This window comes from Phasianus colchicus, chromosome Z (assembly GCF_987193195.1).
Source record: "Phasianus colchicus chromosome Z, bPhaCol1.hap1.1, whole genome shotgun sequence".
NCBI lineage: Eukaryota > Metazoa > Chordata > Aves > Galliformes > Phasianidae > Phasianus > Phasianus colchicus.
The window spans coordinates 65,279,325-65,303,180 of NC_143476.1; the positions used below are offsets into that span (position 1 = coordinate 65,279,325).

The 23,856-nt window shown below is 38.5% G+C and overlaps 2 protein-coding genes across 4 annotated transcripts in view; one reads left to right on the plus strand and one right to left on the minus strand.

The window, feature by feature from the left end:
• LOC149913046 (uncharacterized) lies at positions 1 to 1,591 on the minus strand. Its single transcript, XM_090131142.1, has 2 exons — positions 1,261 to 1,591; positions 1 to 1,125 (listed from the first exon to the last, which is right to left on the minus strand). The coding sequence occupies exons 1-2, from the start codon at positions 1,510 to 1,512 to the stop codon at positions 1,009 to 1,011; spliced, it is 369 nt and encodes a 122-aa protein (XP_089987268.1). The 5' UTR covers positions 1,513 to 1,591; the 3' UTR covers positions 1 to 1,008.
• The window catches only part of PUM3 (pumilio RNA binding family member 3), a 26,460-nt gene continuing 4,194 nt past the window's right edge, over positions 1,591 to 23,856 (plus strand). The window contains exons 1-17 of one of the 3 annotated variants that reach the window (XM_031610453.2): positions 1,591 to 1,794; positions 2,048 to 2,154; positions 3,967 to 4,149; positions 5,181 to 5,316; positions 6,016 to 6,091; positions 6,834 to 6,927; positions 7,120 to 7,186; positions 7,731 to 7,905; positions 9,320 to 9,423; positions 9,917 to 9,995; positions 11,094 to 11,192; positions 12,736 to 12,789; positions 15,337 to 15,417; positions 19,192 to 19,334; positions 19,969 to 20,191; positions 21,434 to 21,521; positions 23,396 to 23,486. In XM_031610453.2, coding sequence (XP_031466313.2) covers positions 2,058 to 2,154; positions 3,967 to 4,149; positions 5,181 to 5,316; positions 6,016 to 6,091; positions 6,834 to 6,927; positions 7,120 to 7,186; positions 7,731 to 7,905; positions 9,320 to 9,423; positions 9,917 to 9,995; positions 11,094 to 11,192; positions 12,736 to 12,789; positions 15,337 to 15,417; positions 19,192 to 19,334; positions 19,969 to 20,191; positions 21,434 to 21,521; positions 23,396 to 23,486 — 1,790 coding nt within the window. In that variant the 5' untranslated portion in view covers positions 1,591 to 1,794; positions 2,048 to 2,057. The remainder of the gene's footprint in view (positions 1,795 to 2,047; positions 2,155 to 3,966; positions 4,150 to 5,180; positions 5,317 to 6,015; positions 6,092 to 6,833; positions 6,928 to 7,119; positions 7,187 to 7,730; positions 7,906 to 9,319; positions 9,424 to 9,916; positions 9,996 to 11,093; positions 11,193 to 12,735; positions 12,790 to 15,336; positions 15,418 to 19,191; positions 19,335 to 19,968; positions 20,192 to 21,433; positions 21,522 to 23,395; positions 23,487 to 23,856) is intronic. The other 2 variants (XM_031610451.2, XM_031610450.2) reach the window with 2 other exon arrangements.

The window sequence follows — 23,856 nt, forward strand, 5'->3', positions numbered from 1 at the left end:
TACTGAGGTCTTCCTTTAATTGCTTTAATGCAAAGACTACATTTATTGTGTCACAGAGCCAAAATATTTTTAGATGCTGAAAATGGCCAGCACTGCTTCTGTTACAGCAAATTTATTCCACAAGCAAATCAGTGTGGATGAGAATGTACTAACAAAAGAAAATGCTGTACAATCTTCTCCAGTCTGTGGCTTTAGAGTAGAACACATTACTTTTGACAATCTGCTTGTTCTTGATAACCAAATAAGTGCTTTCTTCTTTTTGCTTAAAAAGTAGTAGAAACACATTTTCAAGCACATCCCTAAACATGCTTGTGATAAAGTTGGAAATAACAGTTATGTGAGTCAATCACAATTTTAGAAGAATATGAATGTAAATTTGGATCTTGAAATCAGACTCCTATGAGAGACAGAGGCTGATTGTTTCCACATTAAGTATGTTTTACACAAATTGCAAAATCATATCCCTGAATTTTCTTTTTTTTTTTTCATTTAATCATTTTTATTTCCATGAAATCAGAACAGCGCCCAAAAGAAATTTAAAAAAAAAAAAAAATTAAAAAATTAAAAGGAAGTTAAAAGAAGGCATGGGAACATCCCTACCAACTCTGAATATATGTGGGAACATCCTGACTGGACTAGGTAAGGAACTATCATCAACTGCAACCTGTTTTAAGGTACCTGAAGAACTTTAAAGAACTGTAACTATTTTGTAAAAATGATGGATGTTTGAATTTGTAAACTGACTGACTTGAAGTCTCTGGCTGACACTTGCCTTATTCTGTGGGAGGTGTTTGTATGATAGCAATGAAATAAATGCAGCAATGTATTTTTGGTCTTAATTGTCTTAATTCTTGAAGAGAAGCTACCAAAAAACAGATAATTGATGTGAAGACCTGCGCGTATGGGCTTTCAAAGAGTGATGCAGAGCATTCAGAACCACACAGTGTTTGTGTGTCATCCTTGGTTTGGGCCAGATTTCAGACCACGCTCTCCATTTTCATATTATTTTTATGTGTGTGTTGTCAGCATTCCGAGCTGCGGGAAAACAGCTGCATTATTCCACCTACGGCTGTTCTTTTGTTCGGAAGTGTTCACAGGCTTTCTCGGAGGTACCACCGTCACCACCTGCACAGAAAAAAAAAATAATAATAATAATCACAGAATCACCAAGGTTAGAAAAGACCACCAAGATCAGCCAGTCCAACCACCCGCCCACCCCCAGTATTTCCCCTCTAAACCCAGGTTGCACATCAGCCTTACTCCATCAAGCACTTTCTCTCCACGCCACTCCTCAGCTGAGCGCCTTACGGGAGGCGTTACGGAGGCGCCCCGACCTCCCCTCACAGCCACGGGCACAGGTGAGACAAGCGCCGCTTTACGGCAACGGACCGCAGCCGGAAGGTCCCGCGAAGAGCCGGGCACGACCCCGCAAGGCCGGCACAGCTGGGACAACAGCCCCGCCTGCCGTTCTCCCGCACGGCTGCTACCCCCCATCGCTGCGCAGCAGCTCATATGAGCTCAGTCGCGCCGAGCGCGAGGAGGGACGCATAGGCGTGCCGCCATTTCCGCACGGCGCTTTACGGCGGGGCACCTCCTGTTACGACACTGTCGCGCGACATCGTCCGGGAGAGCCAATGCTGGTGGCGCGCACCGCTGTAAGGCCCGGCGGCGGCAGTAGCGAGCGGCGCACGTGTAGCGAGCGAGCACGGGCGGGACAGGGAGGAGCCGGTGAGGTAGGACGTAAAGCCGTCCTCAGTAGCGGGGCTGCGGCGCCCGCCACCCTCCGCGAGTTGGGTGCGACGCCGGGATTGGCCGCGGGGATCGGAGGCGGGGGTGTGCGGGCCCAGCCAGCCGCGGCCTCGCTAGCCGAGCCCGGCGCTGGACTGCGGGCGCCTGCCGCCGTCCGGCGGTGCCACTGGGGAACGAACGGGCTGAGCGGCGCGGTCAGGGCCGGGCTGCGTCTTCCGGGGTCGTGATTCGTCTCTCTCCGCGTTGCGTCGTTAGCGGTGTAGGATCCGTGTAGCTCTGTTTCTTTCTCCGTTTGCAGGATTGTCACGATGAAAGCCTGGAATAACAAGAAGTTTCCAGGAAAGAGCGGAAAAGTATCTCGTGGAAAACAGCTGCGTGGAAAAAGGAAGTTTAAGAAAGATGACGGTAAGGAAACAAAAGCTTCCTCGTGGGAGTTCTGACTGAACGGTTATTGTACTTTATTTCTGTCTTGACCAAATTGATGAGCTTTTATGATGAAACGACTGGCCTGGTGGACTGAGGGGAAAACGGTGCCTATGGTCTGTTTGGGCTTCAGTAAGGCACCATCTCCCACGAGATCCTCACAGATAAGCTGATCAAAGTACTGGATGAGTAGTGAGAACTGACGCGATGCTGAGAGCTAAAATGTGGTATCTGTAGTGTGAAGTCTGATTGGAAGCCAGTGATGAGCAGAGTGCTCTAGTGTCCATACTGCAGCCAGGGCTGTGCAGCATTTTTGTTAATGTGGATGATAGATTAGAGTGCACTTCCAGTAACCTCGAGGGTAACACAAAAGCAGGGGGGTCACTGATTCACTGGTAAGCTGTACTGTCATCCAGAGGGACCTGAACAGACTGGAGGAAGAGGCTGACAGTAACCTCATGAAGTTGGGCGTAGAGTTCTGCAGATGGGGAGGAACAGCATCAGGACATGCTGTGGAAAGCCCAATGGAAAGCTGTGCTGTATGGGAGAAGTATTGCTGTTCCAGTTGGCAATAAGTGAAACTATGAGCCAGCTGTGTGCCCTTGCAGCAAAACAAGTTAGTGATATCCTGAGCTTTGTTAAGCAGTGTTGTCAGCACATCAGGAGGCATGCTTCTTCAGCTGCTGTCTTAGCAACGCTGAGAACAAGTCCTTTGTCTGCTTCTGGCTCCCAGTAGAAAGGAGATGTAGGCATACTGAAAAGAGTCCAGTGAGGGGCCACCGTGATGACGGAGAGACTGGAGTACCTCTGCTGTGAGGAGAAGCTTGGAGAGCTGGGACTGTTTAGCCTGAAGAGTCGAAGTCTCAGAGGGGGTCTTTTCAGTGCCCATAGATACCCCAAGGGGCAGTGCAGAGAAGAAGAACCATGGTATTTTCAGTAGTGCCTGGACAAGAGACAGTGGGCAAAAACTGGATCACAGGAGGTTCCATCTGAACATGGGGAAGCAATTCATTACTGTGCAAGTGACAGGCTTACCAAAGAGGTTGTGGGGTCTCTGTTAGAGACCTTCAAAAACCAGCTGCACTTTGTGCAGGTCAGCCCGCCCTGGGTAACTCTATGTGAGCAGGGGATGGAGCAGATGGACCCAGAGGCTCCTTCCAAGCTCAGCCATGTTATGATTCTGTGTCACGTTCAAAAATATACTAATGGTAAGATGAAACGATTTGGAAAAAAATAAAGCTAAAGGATTGTAAGCCCTTCAGCTGTATTTGGTTGAGCTAAAATAGTCTTGTTAAAAATAGAAAGTTGTTGATGTTTTTTTTTATTCTGGTCTTTGCTTTCCTCCATTTAAAAACCAAGAATTACTAGAGAAGCCATATTGTGTGAAGTGCTATGGATTAGAATTGAGATAATATCTATTTAACTATCTAACATACTCAAATATGGTCAGAACTGATGTCAAAACAGCTCTGACCGTAAACTGTGAAGGGGCATTGTGGCACTTGTGATTTTGGTATCTTTAATTCAGATTAATCTTTTTTATATCTGGACCTTTATGTTGTAGACTAAAAACAATGCTTGGATGAGACAAAACTTCCTGGTAAAACAGGGCGGGAGGAGGGGAGGAGGGGACTGCAAAAAAAAAAAAACAAAAACACTGGCTTTGAGAAGCAAAAAAAACAATGTGGTATGGGAAGGTAGTCTGATTCTGATTCTTGTTTTAATAGTTATTTGTTACTTTGAAGCAACAGTGGTTCTAGGGTCATATTTTAATTTGTGGATTTTTTTTATTAGATTCAGTTCCTTCAAAGACTTTTCATAGTAAAGGAGATGAGGAGGAAAAGCCTAAAACCATTTCCAAAAAGCCTATGAAAGGAAATTTAAGACCTGGAAGAGCTAGTGTCAGACAAGTCAAGAATAGACAGCAATCAGAAAAGCTTGCAAAGAAGAGGAAATACCAGGATAGCACAGAGAGAGGTGAGTAGATTGACTGGTTTTTTTTTGTTTGTTTTTTTTTTTGAAAGGCTGACTTAGATGAAAATGAGATTTTGATATGCACTTTATACTGGTTTGGCTTCCTCAGCCCCCACCTTGCAATCACCTTTCCTAATTGACTCAGTAACTCCAAGTTTAGATTTAGTCTCTTCTGTGTAATGAATGATTAAATGTGGCACTGAAATCATGAAAACCAACAGTTAAGTTATGAGCTGTCTTGACGTCAAACATAAAGGTGCAGTATTGAGTTTAAGTAATTCATATGCCATCAGAATGTGGAGAAGGACCTCCTGGTGGATGACGGGTTGGTGATGAGCCAGTGTGCCCTGGTGGCCAGAAAGGCCAGTGGCATACTGAGGTGCATTTAAAGGAGTGTGGCCAGCAGGTCAAAGGAGGTGTTCCTTCCCCTCTACTCTGCCCTGGTCAGGCCTCACCTGGAGCACTGTTTCCGTGTATGCTCCACAGTATAAAAATAAAATAAAGAATAATAAAGAAATTTGTTGCTTGGAGTGGTGAGGCCCTCACCCAGAGAAGCTGTGGATGCCCAATCCCTCGTGATGTTCAGGGCTAGGTTGGATGGTAGCCTGGGCAGCTTGATCTAGTGGACGGCAGCCCTGTCCACGGCAGGGAGTTGGAACTGGTTGGTCTTTGAGGTACCTTGTAAAGGGATGTAAAGGATTGTATGGAAAAGCCAAAGGGAGGATTCACTGGGTCTGTACAGTCACAGAGTGGTAGGTACATCTAGGGTGAATGTTCAAGCTGTGAAGATGTTTGCAGTGCATCCTTTGAGTGAGCTTTGAGGAGAAAAATCATTGTTTGCCTTGTTCTTCTGATATTCTAAAACTAGAAACTACCAGCTTAGCATGTTTATGAAATATTTGTGCTGGGAAAATGCAGACAAAGCTCCTGGCACATTAGGAATTGAAGTCAAAGAGTTACATAGCTCATACTTAAAGGATTCCCTTGCTCCTCTCTTGTTCTGAACTATAGAAAATAAATGTTTCCGTTTTCAGAGTCAGATTCTAAGAAGCCTAAATGGAATGACTTCAAAAAGAAAAAGAAGGAGTTAAAGCAAAGCAGACAACTTAATGATAAAAGTAATTATGACATAATTGTAAAATCAAAGCAAATATGGGAGAGCGTGAGAAGGTAATGTTTTTTTTGTCTTTCATTGTCATAAGTTGCAGTACTTTCTTTTGGTAGCTTTTGTGAAGCTGTATTTTCACTGTGGAACTGTCACTGAATGACACTGTTACATGCAAGTCTTCAGAGACTTCAAGCGAGGTGTGATCTTTCATAATTATAGAAATATCTGGATTTTTCACCTATATTTTAGGCTAAGATGTTTGATGATTTGTCTTGCTTTTTGAATTATGAATCACAGATTTTGTCTAATCTTGCAGTAGGATCACTGCAAGCTTATTGAGGTTTTTAGAGTTTTCTGGAGGGTAGTGTTCTTTGGGCAAGTGTAATTCAGGACTGTGGTCTTATGACAGAAAGAGGAATTAATTTTGCTGTGCTCTAATTGAATATTTTCTAGATTTGGCTGTAAGGCACTTAAGGATCTTCTGTATCTTAGTGGCACTAACAGTTGTGACTGCAGAATTGAGTTTCTTGACTAATTATGTTGTTACTAAGAAAATGACTTTAAAGTATGAGTATCTGGTTTGGTTTCTAGGCACTAAAGCCACTTTTTTTATGTCTCAATTTTAATTAATGGCAGTGTAAATGTGGATTAGCAGGAGCTAATCTCATAATATGTTTTAATGCTTTTTAACATAGAGATAGAACTGACTCAAACTATGAAAATGCAGTTTCCTTAAGGTTGCTTTACTTCTCTTCCTGTAGAAAGAAATGTGATAAAGAGAAGCGGGAAAAGCTGATGAATGAGCTACAAAAACTACTTCATGGAAAAATCAAAAATGTAAGGAAAGCTAATGCCACTTAACAAATGCTGTATAACCTGCAGAGTTCATGGAAGCTCCTTTTAAAAATGGTGAATTGTTTATATAATTCAGTACTAACCCATTCTTCCAAAAGCTATAGAAAATGTTATTTTAGCTTTAAGTCTTAAAAAAGGGATTGAAAGGCTGCATTTGGCTCTTACATTTGAGGACAATAGCACAGGGATGCTTTGCCAAGTTGAAAGAAGCTCATTTAAAATGAAGTTTACAATCAGCCACTCAGAGTTCCAGTTGCTGCTTCATGATAGTGCATTGCAGAAGTATTGTCTTGATACAAAACCGAAAGAATGCTTTAGTACAGTTAATTCACAGAATATCTAAATTTACCTGGAAATGTATGTTGCTGGATCCTGAAGTGGTTCTTGATGTGCCATGCCGAATTGAAACTGTGTGGTAACGTTCATTCTGAAATTCCATAGAACACAAGAAAAAATGATTTTTTATTCAGTATTTAATATTTCGTATATGTAACAGGTATTCTTAATTGGCAGCGATTGCAAACATTCTCTGTGTTGTATTATAGAATATTTTTAAAGTAATAAAAGCACTTCAAAAATTAGTACGCTTTAGCAGGTGATTATTGTGATTGGTATTATGTGCTGCCTGTGGCATAAAGCTCTGTTGGAGATAAAATGTTAAAATAAATTTGGTGTGTAGTATCATACAAATACTCTAGAGTAATGGAACATTTCTGTCCTGCAGCTAGCATTTGCACATGATTCAACTCGAGTGATCCAGTGCTTTATTCAATATGGTAATGACAAGCAAAGACAAGAGACATTTGAAGAGTTAAAAGGTATTTTTTCCCCATCTGCCTTTTACCGGTATGATATTGTGCTGTTTTTTCATAAGCACTGTTAACTTTATGGTGACAGGATGTATTATTCCCAGTGAGGTCTTGAAAGGCACTACAAAACCCAAAGCCACTACTTAAGTGTTGATATAAAGGAAAATCAAAGTGAGCTGATTGTTTTTCCCCTTTTTCTAGATAGCCTTGTGGAGTTGAGTAAGTCAAAATATTCCAGGAATATTGTGAAAAAGTTTCTTATGTATGGGTGAGTATGAAGTGAATTTGTTTATTTATCTTGCATCTTTGATTTCCAGCATGATGCTCCTCTCTATCTATTAAAATGATGATTTTAAAAGGGCTATGTCTCTGGGAGCGTGTTTGTAACAGTGATGAGAAAGGAGTATTTGGTATTTCCTATAGCTATTTTCTTTTTGTCAAGAAGTAAAGGTACAGCAATACATATCACTAAGGAAAACATGCAGGTAAAGCCCTCAAATATGTGCTTTGTGCATTTTATAAGTAACAGTTGGACTGTAAAGACTGTATTCGCTGAAGCATAGTGTTTCAGGAAGTTATCCTTCTGTAGTTATTCACAGGTTTCTTCTCTTACATACGTTTGATCATCCTTTATAACTTTTGTGGATGCCTGCCTTTCTCTACATATTTTCGTTAATATCATAAAGATTATTCCCCCTTGGTTTGTCTGCTTATACTTATCACCTACGTAGTCTTTCAGAAATAAAGCTACTGCTAAGTCATATCCTCCCTAATGTTTCAACTCCTGCTATCAATCTTTCCCTGTGAAACAGAACAAAACAACAAATTGCTGAAATAATAAAAAGTTTTAAAGGTCACGTGAAAAAAATGCTCCGTCATGCTGAAGCATCTGCTGTAGTGGAATATGCATATAATGACAAAGCCATTCTGGAACAGAGAAATATGCTAACAGAAGAACTATATGGAAATACTTTTCAGGTTTACAAGGTGACTTATTCCTTTTGTTTTAAGGTGTTCTGTCATCTAATGCCTTGTGTTATTGATACCTTCCTATCCAAAGTATTCTCCAGTAAAATTCCTGTCTGTGTCCAAATGCATTCTAATTTATCATATGTAAATGCGTGAATAAGTTGCACGTTTCTAAAAGTTATACAGAAATGCAGGTTAACCTGCTATAGTTTAAGATTGTATTCTTCAGCTTGAGCTACGTGAAATACATTCATGTACAAGCTTTTTCTGCAGTCCAGTGTTTATCATGGAATCATAGAATGGCTTGGGTTGGAATAGACCTCAGGGATCATGAAGTTCCAGCCTCCCAGCCTCATACAGGGCAGCCAACCTCAATATCTAGTACTAGACCAGGCTGCCCAGGGCCCCATCCAATCTGGCTTTGAATGCTTTCAGGAATGGAGCATCCACAACCTCTTGGGGAAGCCTGTTCCTGCACCTCACTGCTCTCTTGGCTTAGTTGGTGTTGTTACAGTATCTAGCCTGAAATAGTCATCCTTAGTGAGATAAGATTTTGATTTAATTCCCCATTAATGCTGTAGGTGGCTTCTACATTAAAACTATCTTATACTATGAGAACTGAGCATGAGCAAGATGCACTTGTTTCTGTATACAACATGCAATTTTGGTTTATTTTCTTTTTCCATACTATTGGGTTTGAGTCCAAACTCTTGAAACCATTTAGATGCATATACCTTGCAGATAGTGGTAGATCTTTTAAAATGTACTACCTCCTTTCTTTTGACCTAGTATTTCTTTTTCCTTGCTGACTTACAGATTTTTGTTTCCTATTAATGGAGAAATAAATATTTTCTACTAAGTACAAAATTGTTTTCAAGTTTAATTAAAAGATTTAACAACACTTTAGCACAAATAGCTTACTCTATTTATGGACTGTAATTTTTCTGGGTTTATACAACCTTAGAAATTAAGTTTTACAGTGCATGTGTTTAGACTAGATACCTGGAAACTTTGGTATATAGAAGATTTATGCAGTATTCCTTTCCCATGCTGTTCTTGGCCTGAAATTTCTTGTACCTCCAACTTAGTTCATTGATGCATTGCCCTCTGACATCTATGTATGCTATCTTGCAAAATTTTTCTTTAAAAACACACTGCCAATTTAGTGTGATTTTTACCAGATACCTGCCAGCCTCATGAAGAGCTGGCTTTAATTGCCAGAAAACAGTTCAGACCATAGAAGTGGCTTTGTTTCCTAGTGGCAATTACACAGATCTGTAAATGTATTTTTGTCTATAGTTTGACATACACAAAGTAGCTACACTGATTGTTTGTTTGTGATATTGCTGATTGACAAGGGACTAAGGCATTTTCTATGAACTCTAGCATTGGGAAGGGTATAATTAAAATTCTTAATGGACATTCATTTCAGACACCAATTGTCCCAACACTGGATAAAGTGTTAGAAGCTCAGCCTGAGAAGAGAGAGGCCATCCTAGATGAAATGAAGCAGATACTTACACCAATGGCACAAAAGTAAGGACCGAAACTGATTTACAGGTGTCAATCTACTATGCATCTATTTGTTTTTGAGGTGGTGATACTTGTATACACCTGCTGATGTATATAGATGATGTATAAGAATAACACTAACCCACTGCTTCTCTTTCACCTGTAATATTTCTGCATTGGGTAGCAAGAAACGAAGATTTTGTCCTTAGCGCTGTGATAAGTATCTTAAGTTTTATGAAGCACCTGGCAAATCAATTGGTCAAACTCTAAAGAATGTGGTATGCCTGAATAAACTTCTTGAGTGGTCTTTAAGATAAAATATCTTGTTAGATTTTTGAATCTATTACTCTTGGTGGAATTTCCCACCCATTGTAAATACTAAACATCATACACGTCATATATGTTTTTTGCACACCGTGCTTTTTCTTTTTTTGGAAATACAGAGGAAGAAGTGCTAATTTCTGTTAGAACTATTGCTTTTGAAGGGCTTTACTTATTTTCTTCTTTCCAAATACAGAGAGGCTGTGATAAAACACTCACTGGTACATAAAGTATTTCTGGACTTTTTCACTCATGCTCTTCCAAAACAAAGATCTGTAAGTATTCTTTCGTTGTATTTTGTTTTCTTTTGCCTTTCAATGAAATATTTTAAATTATATTATGAAAGCGTTGCCACTAAAAGAAAATACACTGAAATGCCAGCCTTGTACATCTGATGATTCCAGATGGGTGACTGGGCAATGGTGTTATACAAAGACTTAGTTACAGTGAGCTTTCACACTAATGCAATAGTACCTCACCTAGTTTAACCTGTTTCCAAGCACTGTCCATCATCCTCATTCTGCAGCTCAGCACCATCTGAATCCAAGCCACGTGGAACTTTCCATACTTGCTGTGTGTCTCCTATTTTCTCCTAGACTGAGCTCCTTGTTGTGATGAACAAAGCCAAAGATAAGAGTAGTGAGGTAGATTATTCGTGGCCTAGTCTAAATCGATATTTCACTTAATTCAGGATTTTTGAGTATAGTTTCTATGGTAATTCAACAGAAAATAGTTCTGAATTAACAATGCTCTTCTATTCCAAGAGGAGTAAGAATGTGTCTCTTCTTTGTTTTTATTTTTGTGCGGTCCTGGTCCCACTTGAATAATCTCTTCATGCAAAAGTTGTTGAATTTAATTCTGTTTTTGTGCAAATGTCATCATTTGGAAACTCTTTTTGTAGAGCTGTCTGTGCCTCTGCACGTAATTAGTGATGCAAGTTATGTGAATGAGCACTTTCTAGGGACTTTTGATATTTAAATGACTTTTAGTTCTTCATGTTATCTAGCTGATGTCCTGTGTGTATAAATGAACTGTATGTCCTCGTGGTGGTTTTTTCCCCTAAATTAATAGTTGTAGATGTCTCTTTAATATCTGAGCACCATTCTGAGAATTTTCACTAATAGAACAACAGACAAGCTTGGTTCTAGTTCAAAACAGTACATAGTGTAGTTTTGGAGTGGGCAGACTTGTGTCATTTATAGTCTTTGGTGATCTTTTGGAGGCTATTTTTTTGTAAGTCAAGGCAATGAGTGGTTCTGTAGACCTGGTAATATTCTCTCTAGTGTTCTGGGCAAAAATTGTTTTGATGTCTCGCATGAAAAATTGCACAGGTGGTTGTTCTTTTTTTTACTTAATCACCTTTTCTTCCTCAGGAAATGATAGAAGCTATCAGAGAGGCTGTCATCTACCTGGCGCACACTCACGATGGAGCCAGAGTAGCAATGCACTGTCTATGGCATGGTACCCCCAAGGTAATATTTAGTTCCTTTCTACCTAATGTATTTGATATTAATCTGATCTTAGACCTAGTCTGCATTACTGTTCACATAGGTTCTTCTATTTACAAGTAATCCTATCTCACTTACATAAGCAAGTGTAAGTATACATAAGCAAGTGTATCATAGAATCCCAAGGTTGGAAATGACCTATAAGATCATCTAGTCCAACCGTCAAGTGCATTTGCTGTGGAGACTAGCTTCTGAGCAGGTAAGTCTGCGCTGGCAAGGGATCTGGAGTAAAAAGACCAACCAAAAAGCTCTTTTTAAGGCTTTTCTAAGGCTTTTTTGAGGCTAACAACAGCACCACGCTTGTGCTGGGGAGCTGGCAGCTTGTGGGCAGGCTTCTGAGTCACCAGAGGTGGAGTTGGCAGGTTAGCGGCACAGCTTAAACACCTGCCCTTAACCTTCACACCTGATAATAAGCTTTAAATAGCTTCAAAGAAAACACAGCAGGTGAGAAACCATTGTTTCTCTTACTGAGAAAGGGGAGGTTCAGTGAGCACAGCCCACACTTCCCATAGGGTGCTACATCTGTGCATGTGGGAGGTGGGTCTAGTGGTGAGAATTGTAAGCTTTGGTCCCTCCTTGCTCAGGAGACTGGCTTTCCTTGGTAGTCTCTGAGACCACGGGCCGAACCATGGTCTCCACTGGACAGCGGGCTTATTCTAAGAAGGTTGTGGTAACCCAGTCAGAGAGCTTGCCAAGAAATATCGCTATTCAGGTCTCTGGCTGCAGGGAGTGCCTGAGCCTGCTGCTGCCCAGGGAGAGTGGCAGGGACTCCACCTGTGTGAGGTGTGAGCAGGTAGACGAGCTGCTCAGCCTGGTGGTGGAACTCAAGGATGAGACTTGGGACAATCAGGGAGTGTGAGCGGGAGATCGACTGGTGGAGTGACTCGCTGGCTTACCAGAGGGAAGGGTCTGGGAAAATACCCCAGAAAGGTAGTAGATCCCCTGCCCTGTCACAGTCAGACAGACCTGACTGATGAGGAAGGTTGGAAGAAGTCCCTAATCAGTGTCACAGGAGACACCCCGCCTGCCTAGCCCACTTCCCCAGCTCCCTCTAAGCAACATGTTCCAGTTGCTGGAAGTTGAAAGGGAGGTGAGTGGAGAGGCAATGGAGTGATTTTGCAAGTAGAATCTCCGCTTCAGAGTTTCTGGTCATGTTGATTAGGCTTCTTTCCAAACAAAGAGGCATTCCTATTCTGTAAGTAAGTGACAGAAAATAAGTGGTTGTATGTAGATTTTTTGAAGTTAATTTTTCTGGGATCTCCCGTTCCTGGACTAAACATGTAGGTACCTCACAGAATGTTTCTGAGACTGTAGTGTGGAAAAACTCAGATTTAACCCTTTACATTGTTTTTTAGGTGCTGACATAGTACAAATGTTGAACTTCAGTGACTGTTCTTAGTTTTAGGAAGCAAAGTAGAAGTTGTCTTTTTGAAGGAATAAATAACAGTACGCTTTTCAGAGTTACTGGCATTATGAGCTCACTTGAGTTTCTTTCCTTTTTGGATAGGACAGAAAAGTTATTGTGAAAACTATGAAGACATACATTGAAAAAATAGCTACGGTGAGTGTTCATTAGTTATGAGTAAAAATATATCAGAAATAACTATTGTATGGTTAAAGGCTGTTTTTGTGTGTGTGTTTGTGTTCTTCGCTACTGGAAGCAGCTGTGAGATCCCAGAATTACGTTTGCAATAGTGATGGTGTACTAAATAGTCTGAAATAATCAGCAGCTTATAGTAAGATACTTGAAGACACTGAGAAGCTTCATTGTATGCACTACATGCAGTATTATTACTTCAGGCAGCAGAGTAAATTGTAATTGTTTATTCTGTAGTGCTTTGCTCTTTAATTCATGTATAGGAGAATTAGTTGTTTGAGACAGAAAGAAAGCAGGTATCTTCAAGCCTATCTTTATACTTTGTCTTTATTACTCCTTGGTCAGTTTGTTGTGACTGAAATATTTCCTCTTCTGCATAGAGATTAAAATTTAATATGTGCCAGGGATGTCATTAGTAAGGTTATTTGAGCATGTTTTTTATTTTAAAGAAAAAGTGTAACAGATCTTTAAGCTTGGGAGCTTCAAAATGAACTAATCTTGAACTGATATATAATGGAATAAGTCTGTATTTACTTTGTGTAAGAGCTGTGGAAACAGAAAATAGTTTGGATTAGAAGTGGCCATTGAAGATCATTTGGTTCCAAATCCCTTGTTGTGGACAAGAACACCTTCCACTTGACCAAATTCCTCAAGGCCCCATCCAGCCTGGCCTTGAGCACCCCCAGGGATGGGATATGATTGGAGATTGTGGCACAGAGTAGCAGTTGTAGTTTTGCACAGCACTATTGTTACACCTGCCAAAAAAAAAAAAATCTCTTCTTAGATTTCTTCCCTTATGGATGCTGCTGTGTTTTGTTTACTAATAGCATAGTCAGTAGTCTCCAGGCTTTTTTGATCAACCCTATCCCTACTATGTACATTTATTTCTTAATAATGACTAGTGTAATTGTAGTGATATAACAGATACATAATAACATACACATTTTAAAACTAAAAAAGATGAGAAATGCAATTTCAAAAGTATCTCTTACTTTCAAATGGTACAAGAACATTTTTCTCATACCCCAGTGGGTTGTCTTGCACACCCCACTTTGAAGACCACTAGCCTAAGTAATGTTATTTGATTTTTCACATACCAAAGTATGTGTACAGAAATCAGAAACTGGTTGAATATCAGTTAAAAGTTTTGGATTATTGAAGGTTTAACGTCACCCTTATATAATCTCACTGACATGCAAATGAATTGGGTTATGCCTGTGCTGTGTAGATTTGACTTTGCTAGATACATGCTCTACAGAACTATATATGTATTTCATTTCTGTTTTAAGCAAATGCACTGTAGAAGACTTCTCAGTCTCTTCAAGGATCTGGTTGGTAGGGTGTATTGGGATAAAGCCCTGGAGAGATGGGTGTCCCAAGAAAGCTAGCTGATACTCAAGGCTCACCTCCTCTGCTCTTAAGAACTATGCGTCCTAACAATGAAAGTTACACAGAAATGTCAGGATGCCTTCTCCAAAAGAAATCAAGAGACTATTTGGCATATAGAGAAAGCTGGAGTGCTGAACTACTTTTTTTGCCCCAGTCTCCATCAGAAAGTGTCCTAGCCACACTACTCGAATCCCAGCAAACAAAGACAGGGACTAGGAAAACAAACTATGGAAGAGGATCAGCTTTGTAACCATCTATGGAACCTAGATGTTCACAAATCCATGGGACCTGATGATTGGCATCCAAGAGTCCTGAGGGAACAGGAGAATAAGCTTAGTCAGCTGTATCCATCATATTTGAGAAGCTGAAGCTCTCCAGTGAAGTTTCCCGTGACTGGAAATGAGAAACATAACCCTATTTTTAGAAAGGAGAAAGAATACTTGGGGAACTAAAGGCTCATTATTCTCAGCCCTATACCTCCTGGAGGCTGTGCCATAGCACATAGGATAGAGTGATAATTGGTGACAACCAACATGGCTTCACTAAGGGCAAAAAAGTTTCCTGAAAATTTTTACCATCTATGGCAGAGCTTACAATGTTGGTTGATAAGCAGATGGTATTATCTGCCTGTACTTGTGCAAAGCATCCTTGTCTCCAAAATGGAGAGACATGAATTTGATGGATGATCCACTGGGTGAATAAGGAATTAGCTAGACAGTCACACTCAAAAGGTTTGGTCATCATTTCAGTGTCCAAGTGCAAACTAATGGAGCTTTTCCAACCCAAACCATTCCATATTTCTGTGAAAGAAAATCTGAATACATTGTTCCAGCAGAGCGAATCCTATGATTTCAGATGATTATACAGTTGGATTGGGTTAATATCTAGCATATGATGAAGCAATATAGCAGCATATAATGGCAGATCAAATTAATCTACATTTTTAGGAACAGGCTTCTCTGAAACCTGGATTTCAGGTTTGTTAGGCTTCTCATTCTTTGCCAGTAGACAGAATTAGCTTGTATGCTCAGGTCATGTTGAACTGTCTTAAGTGTTGGTTCAAAATGAATTGTTCACAGAAATCAACTGTGTCACTGAAGTATTCTGTTCCCATCTTTGCAGGGTGAATTTTCTCATTTGGTTTTGTTGGCAGCATTTGATTGCATCGACGATACTAAACTTGTGAAACAGTTAATTATAACTGTAAGTAATTATTTTTTCCTAAAACAGTGTATCAGGTATTATCTCATTTTTCATTGTACAAGAGTATGACAGTAAAAATCCATCCAATTTTTAGAAATTATTTAAGTCCTTTCCAACTTTATTTCTTTGTCACTTTTTTCTTGTCATAAAAGAACTCAGCATTTTCTCTGCATTTATTTATTGAATTTGAATTTAAGTTAGATTCATTACTTGCTAAGAATCGTACATGTTCATCCAGGCTAGTGGATGACTTGAATCTCTTTAAATTAAGATACGTTGTCGTAAGTTTAAGCTCTCATGGTCCATGTGCTGCTTTGAAAGTAATGCCTCCAACTTTATTATGTTCATCCATGATGTCAGATGGGATGTTGGTGGTATGGCAGTACAGAAATATGGCAACATGTTTGACTGCAGCGTAAACAAAACTTTTTACAAAAATAAATACTTGGAGACTCTTGGTTGGATGTTAAAGCCATAGGCTTACATTAACTATCAAAGCTTGACATTTTACTTAGTATGTTGATAGTTAAATGATAACTAATGTTTGGGATAAAAATCCTTGAAATATTTATCTAATCTCTAAAGCGGATATAGGTGTTTGAAACGTGAGAGCAATTCAGCTGCTTCGCAGCAACTGCATGTAATTACACAATAAACATAACAGTAGTATAATCCTGTCTGCACTTACTTCCTTTTGGAATGTCCCATTTGCTCCCTTCTTACGAATTTTCATAACGTATTTTTACTTAAGCCCCACTTACATACAATTCTTATTACTTAAGTTGTTTTTACTGTTTTCACACTGAGAAAAAGGGCTTTACAATGCACAACTAATTCTAACATAAAATAATATTGATATATAGGTTGTAATGTGCTCAAAGCCATGCTCATGCAGTGGGTTTCATCACATTTATGATACGTGTGAATTGAGAGCCAGTGGCAGGGAGTTAAAAATGAGGGAAATTCTTTGCATGATGCTTTCATGAGAAAATGACAAGGCTTGCTTTGTTTTTGCTTGGAACTTTGTGCAGGAGGTATTGAGTTTGTTTACCCTACCATGGAAATTCTTCTCAGAGTCCCTTTCTCTGAAGTGTGGTAAAGTGAAAGCATTGCACTGTGGAGGTGACTTATGATTCTCCATTATAGAACCTGTGATCACAGCTGGTTTCCAGAGTCCACTGAATGATTTAATACCTTTGGGCAAGTTCCAAACAAATAGGCCCTGACAAATGAAAGCTATCTTGCATCAAGATCGCTGTGTGGTGTTTCAAGCACTCTGCTCTACAGAGGGTTTATTAGATAAGATGTTATGCTTGGTTTTATCGTCCACTATGTCACTTAGCACCTAAAGAATCTGTGTCTTTTCCACCACCTGAGACTTCCTGATAATATCCCAGATAACTGAATGTTTACTGTTCAGTCGTCATACTGGACAGGGGACTAAAGGAGAACATGTGTAGACAACTTATTCTTGCACAGAAGTAGCTTTTCTGGACAAGAAACGGAAAAAGACATCAGGGAAAATGAAAAATTTATCAAATGAGATCAAAACCAACTCTTAAGATGGGGAATAAGAGCTAGTATCTGAGGAAGAGGCAGAAGCATGAAGAAATCAAATATTGAAGTATATTCTATAGAAGAATTGAGAATGTAATATTTTCTTTAAAACTAAATTAGACTTCTGAAATATCTTTTAAACTTAACTCTCTGTCCATACTAAAAGCTGAATTAATGTGAAGAAAACAGACTTGGGGAAGAGAAAAAGCAACACTTGCCAACTCTTTCTTTTGTGTGTTTTCGTTTTTTGTATGCTATAAAATGCATCACTTGTTATATTGAAAGAATGGCTGGAAATTTTTTTAGGTAAAGGGAGAATTGCAAACTCCTAAAAGCTTCAAAGGAAAGTTTTTTCTTATAATTTCTTAGCTATACGGCCTTAATCCTGGACCAGATAATATATGTTGCTTTAAACCCTCATACATGATTGGAATTATATTGAGTGCTTGGCAGAGGTTAGGATTCAAGCAGATTTCAGTGGGTAAGCTCTTGTTGGAAATATTCTGAGAAAGTAACGTTAGGCAGAATATCCCATTGAAAGGAGTGCAGTTGTGTCATTTAGAGTTTCTGCTGGTACTTTCTACAGTTCTGGCACTGAAAGCAATTCCGTAATTAATCAGAGTCAAAAAAATAGTGGGAGAAATGAACTTTTGCAAGATTTAGAGATAAATGTTTTTATTATGTTAATTAACTGTATTATAGCTTGATTTCAAAGTCTTTTGCATTTGGTTGTATTAAACTTTAAGTATTTTCTTTACCTGTTCTAAGTTTTGAAATACTTGAATAACTGTCATCCATGTAAAATTAACTACACATAGATCTAAATCTCAGTGTACACGCTGAGGAGAAGGGGGCTTCCCCTTTAGACAGCCTTTCTTCTGTGTTGGAATATGAAGATTGAGTTAAAAACTAAAAAACTGTATGAAGTGCTGCATCCAAATGATGCTCATTGCAGTTTATGAAGATTTTTACCATTTGCTGCCAGCTTCTAACCACCTGTCCCTTTCTCTTCCCCCTCAAAGGAGCTGTGTCAGGGGAGGGTCCGGTCAGATGGTAGAAAACTGTTCCTGATGGAGTTAAAAAAGGCTCTGCAAAATATGGCTAGTCCTGTGTGAGCCAGAGGTTGGACTTGATGGTCCTTGTGGGTTCCTTCCAATTCAGGATATTTTATGATTCAAAGGCAACTAACAAGGCCTAGTGTTTATTGGGGGGGGGGGGGGGGGGAAGTTATTTAAACCATTATCATTCCGTTTCTTTTATGAGCTGTTGCTGAAAGAATTTTCGAAATGGTGCGGAAAGAGTGGTGAAGGGGTTTTCAAGGGCAGTGGCACATAGAATGTGCTGGAAGTGCTTAATGCCATGTACAATCCTCCTCCAATTTTTAAACTTTTAGCATTTATATATACTTCAAAAAGGAATAAATTGATGGTATACAGAGTTCTTACAGGTGTGAGAGTACTTGTGTAAAGCACTGCTGTATGAAGGGGTCTGTCAAGAAGGGGGTAAAAATGCAAGTACACACAGACTAATACGACACAAGTATTTCTTCTCAAGCCCTCCTACTGTACAGGGGTATGAGGTACTCATTCTGAAGTTTACAAAATGCTTATTTCTAGCCATCAGCTAGTCTCTGGGGAAAGCCCTGTGTTTTCTGCTAATGCTTACATAAACTGCAAGTAATACTGATGGTGCTGCCAGCAGAAGTTGGATTTGTTCTTTTAATGGAATCTTTTTTGCTATTGGATGTTCTGTGATCAATTTAGGATTGAGTTTCCCTTCTCAAGGACTGTCATCACTGTCTATACAGCTGTTTGAAAGTCAGGATGGTATCAGTGATCACTCTTGAGTAATGTGATAGATGATCTTTTGTATGTTTGGTCTACTGAGGTTATTAATTCTACTCAAATCATGTCTGTACACAATTGTGATGTACCAGAATATGCGTTGCTGTTTGTACTTGTATGTATTAATAAACTTGTTTTTTCATAGTGTTTTCTAATCAGTGATGTTGATGAACCTGTCTTAAACATTAATATTTCTTCCATTTCTTTAGCTTCTACAAACATGATTTTTTTTTTAAAATTTCATGAGTAGATATGAATCTTACAGTATGCAGTTTTCCTTTTCTAAGCTTTGCATTTGAAAAAATACATAACTACTGGTGACTCAAAACTATTATTTCATTAATGTTTTATTGCTGTTTATTCATTTCTACAGGAATTAAATGCTTCCTTGCCCAGTTTAATTTCCAACAAACATGGAAAAAAGGTCTTGCTGTACTTGCTAAGTCCTAGAGACCCTGCACATTTTGTTCCAGAAATCATCACACTTCTGCAACAGGGTGATGGAAATGCCTATAGGTAACTGAGATATGACGTTCTTTTTTGTACGGTCCAGAAAAGTCTGTGCAACTTTCTCTAATGATAAATTTAATGTTATTGAAATATATGCGATAATACATTATTTATGGTGTGTAAGTATTATTATTATATATCAATCTGAAGTCCTTGCTTTTCTGTTTTTTGCTTAAAGCTTGTATATGATAATTGTTTGAGTTAGATTGTTTGCTAGACCTTCAAATATAGCAATAAAAATTTAAAATTAATGTTTTTTAAGCCCCTTATCTTGTATTGATGTTGATGCTTGTCTGGTTTTGAAGCTGCTACAATTTTCAAGTGAATTGTGTAAGTAGTCTCTCTCAGTAGTTGCAATTAGAGAATGAATAGACAGTAGATGGAGGTTAAATTACCATTGTTAATGAAAAACTTACTCTTGTGAAGTTTAATGCCAATTTTAGGCTATATACATACATTCTTACTCTGTTTTCTTAAAATGTGTGCAACATTTAACTGAATGAGAAACAAGGAAGAATAATGATTTTGATCTTTCAGTAATTTTTAGCTGTCTCAAAGAGCGTGTGTGTTCTGAATTTATTTTTATTTGGTGTGCATACAGAGCAAATCTTCTGCATTAATATGCTATCTCTTTCATCAGTAAGAAGAATACTGAACTCCGCCGCCGTGAACTCCTGGAAGCCATTTCCCCACCTCTGCTAGAGTATTTGCAAGAACATACCCAAGAAGTAGTAATGGACAAAGCTACCTTTGTCTTGGTTGCTGACATCCTAAGAACGGCTACTGGTGACATTCAGCCCACACTAAATGCAATTGCTAATTTAGCAGCAGAAGAGCTGGTTCCAGGTGGCCAGGATGGGCAGGTAATGTAACAGAACATAAGACATTGACATCTTGCAGTGCATTTGCTTATGCTTTGTTACTAACATGAAGTCTGCGTATTTTTTCCTTAATGTAAGAAGCCAATGAACTTCCACAATAAACTTGTATGCTGGAAGTATTCTCACTTTGTTTTCTTATATGTCCCTTCAATAACTTCTTATTGTGTATGTAATAATGAAGGCTTGAGCTAGAACTTCATCTGAATTGGGAAGCAAGGTACTTCATGGTCTTGAATCTTCCAGAACTAATTTAAATATTCTGTGGGAAAGTAGTTGACAATCTTGTAACGCAGGCTCTCTTTTAACCTTAACACTATGAAATCAAGCAGTTAGTAACTTCTTATATTCATTTAGCTGTTTACACTGAGAACGATAGGGCCTCTTAGCTTTCAGGAATGAATATATTCATGCAAGGGAAGATCATAGCTAACAGCTATCTCTGCTGTATGACCATCTTTTCAAAACAGGAGCCTTTCCACTATTTTGCTGAGTTAAAGTCAGTGACAAAAGTCTCTGTAGACTAGAAAATGGAAAATGTTATGTAAAAAAGATACCCTTCAGGTTTCTGTAGTTTTGCTGAATTGTCTCAGCCTTCCTGAGTTTTGTAGTGCCCCTTCCGCCATAGCCTGTGGAATATGGCAATATAGGTACTTCAGGTAAGAACAGAACTATCAAGACAGTTTATAGATGGAGGAAAAATGTTGAAAATATCTCCCATTCTTAACAAATTAACTAGATTTCTTGCTTCTCTGCCACCCCCATGAAGCGTGGGCTTTATACCCAGACATTCTAGAAGCACCTATCTTCAAGCTCATTTCCAAAATCACTTACCTCTGCTTTTTAAGATACACATGTGGTATAATTATGGTATAATGAACTAGTGCTTTCTCTGATTTTCTGTGAGCTGTACTGTGGTGACTTTTGGAGTCCATGAAAATACAGAAAGTCTAGATATTCTTGTAGAAGAAGAACTAGAGATTCTGCTAACTAAGCATTAAGTCCTTGAGAGTGGTGGATGAGATATTAGCTGATGAGGAGCAGCAAATAGTTAATACCACTGAAAGTTAGATGCTGCGAGGCAGAATAAAAACAAACTGCTAACTTTTAAAAAATATTCAGATATTTGCAAAGAAATAAATAAGTAAAGCATGCAGGCATTATAATATAACTGGATTTTGAAATGTCACTGAATAATTTATTTGTGGGTTTTTTCCCCTTTTAAAGCTTCACATTGCAGAGCATCCAGCAGGTCATTTAGTGCTGAAATGGTTAATAGAGCAAGATGAAAAAATGAGGGAGAGTGGAAAAGAAGGTATGTTAGAAATTCAGCCTTATTTGATCAAATTTGTACTTTTATGTTGTCTGTAATATAGCCTAAATAAGATTGCTTTGTTTATTTCTATAAACATACTAATGAAAATTTAATATCTTCTAAGATCATTGATTTTTTTTTTTTTTCTTGCTGTTGTGAGTTGCTTCATGGACAGAACATAAAAGGCACATTTTTCTTCTACAAAGCTAGTACTGTGTAGTTTGCAGATTTGAGTTTACTGCGTATTTAGGCAGTGTTAGTTTCTGTGCTTACAATATTTTTATCTTTGCTCAGACACATGGCAATTTAAAGGATGATAATAGAGATAGTAAAGCTTTTCTGACAGAAAGACTTGTTTCATTACTGCTTGTGAGCCAAGCTGTAATCCATACTGTGTTCATTAGTGCAGCTGAGGTACTGCTGTATGACTGTTCCTACAATAATTCAGGCACAAAAATAGGACATCTTTGCTGTTTTATATCCCAGAAGGCAGAGATTGGGCACAGATGTTCTCATCTTAATTTAGCTTTTTGGAACTCATTTTATTATATAACTGCAAAATCTTTGTGTATGTGTATCACCATACACTAATAGAGATTACTTTTTCTCCTATATAAAAAAAAACTTGAAAAATGAATGGAGATGCATGGTGCAGGGTAAACTAGAGAGAACTTCTGTTGTGCGTAGAGGCCTTTTTGTTGTAGAATTATCAGACCTGAAATACCTATTAGTAATTACTGTGTTCAGCCTTCTCCTGTTTCTTTGAAAAATGAGAGATCACTGTGCTTTATTAAATGTTTCTGAAAGGAGGCTGTTTTGCTGCTTCTTTATGTAAGTGAATTATTGGATAGGTTCAAAGATATATTTTATCTGAACATCTTTTGGAGACTACAGTAATTGATATTATGATGGTTACGTGACTTAATTTATGTTCGCAGTATATAATTTCCACTTTAAACACAAGTTTTTACTTTCTGTTTCTTTGTCTTCCATTGAATTATGTGTCATTAAGTATTGTTGGTGTGATTTTATGGCATCAGCATTATAAAACATCCAAATTATAATGCATGGAACAGCAAAATAAAAACTATCCTGTTCTTTACTTGGAATTCTAATCTGAAGTGACAGTGAAAATCAGGATCAGCGTTTGAGTGCTGAACTTCGGGGTACCTTTGGTTACTTCCTCTTAAATTTGCCCAGCTTACAAATTGTAAGAACATCCGCTCTCTAGTTCAGTTCTTCAAAAATAGCTGTGTACCTGTGGTGAGCTGTGGTTCGTTCTTTTACATGCATCATTAGTGTAATGGATCTGCAAATAAGCTTAGACTTTCAATCCTACTGAAGAATTTGTGCCCTGTAGCATCAGTATAGTTGAAGTAAACATACTCTACTTTTGTCAGTAGAGTGTTTGCTCTGGATTTTTAAATAACTTTATACAAATACTGTTTCTTCAGTTGTAGAGTTGAATGCCTGAAAACAGCATTTCTCAGCAGATATATATATATATGTAATATTGCATGTAATTATCTCTTGTATTTGTGATGTTCTTACTTTGGAGTGTATGCCTTAAGATATAGATAGCCTTTGAAATCATCTGAAAAAAAATGAAAAGTAGATAATACTTTATACTAGTAAGTTGTCACCCAGTGTAGCAACTGACTAAATTTTAAGCAGTACTTGAAACTGGTCAAAAACCTACAGACATATTAGTGCATTGAATTATTTTGAGGGATAATAACTTCATGAAAACATAGAGGCTAAAAACTATTTGCTTAAATTGCAGTTGGAGAGAATTTTTAACTTGCTTCTTTATGTAAGGGTAGTATCTTAATATTTTTTTTTTTCTTCCCCTGCCCCTCTTCTGTGTTTTAAAGGCTGCTTTGGAAGAACATTGGTGGAACATGTTGGTATTGAGAATTTGAAGACCTGGGCAGAAGTAAATCGAGGTGCCATTGTTCTTTGTTGGTATGTAAGGCTCATGACTATTTGTTATTAGGTCTTAGTATAATTTCTTCAGCAATTATCAGTCGGCAATATGCTGGCAGAAATTTCATTTTTTTGCTGCTGGTAAGTCTGCAGTGGAAGAAGATGCTGGAAAAATTCAAAGCTGCATTTCCAAGATTTCCAAGGGTTTTTTCTTTGAGCTTGGGCATCTACAGTTCAAGGAAGCCACTCAATCTTGGAAAAATAATAAGATTAAAAAATTAATTTTAAGTGTAGCTACCATGTATTTACAAACACAAAAGGCTTAAAGGAAGATTCCACAAATAGCTACATTAAAATAACTTACCCTGAAGTACCTGTGACTGGGGTCAGCTTGCACAAAATGCAGGTT

Excerpts from the sequence above, each read along its gene's own strand:
- LOC149913046 (XM_090131142.1), bottom strand. The coding sequence starts at position 1,512 with ATGAGCTGCTGCGCAGCGATGGGGGGTAGCAGCCGTGCGGGAGAACGG. Across the intron at positions 1,126-1,260 it reads GAGAGAAAGTGCTTGATGGA|GTGGTGACGGTGGTACCTCC; the intron begins GTAAGGCTGATG and ends TTTTCTGTGCAG.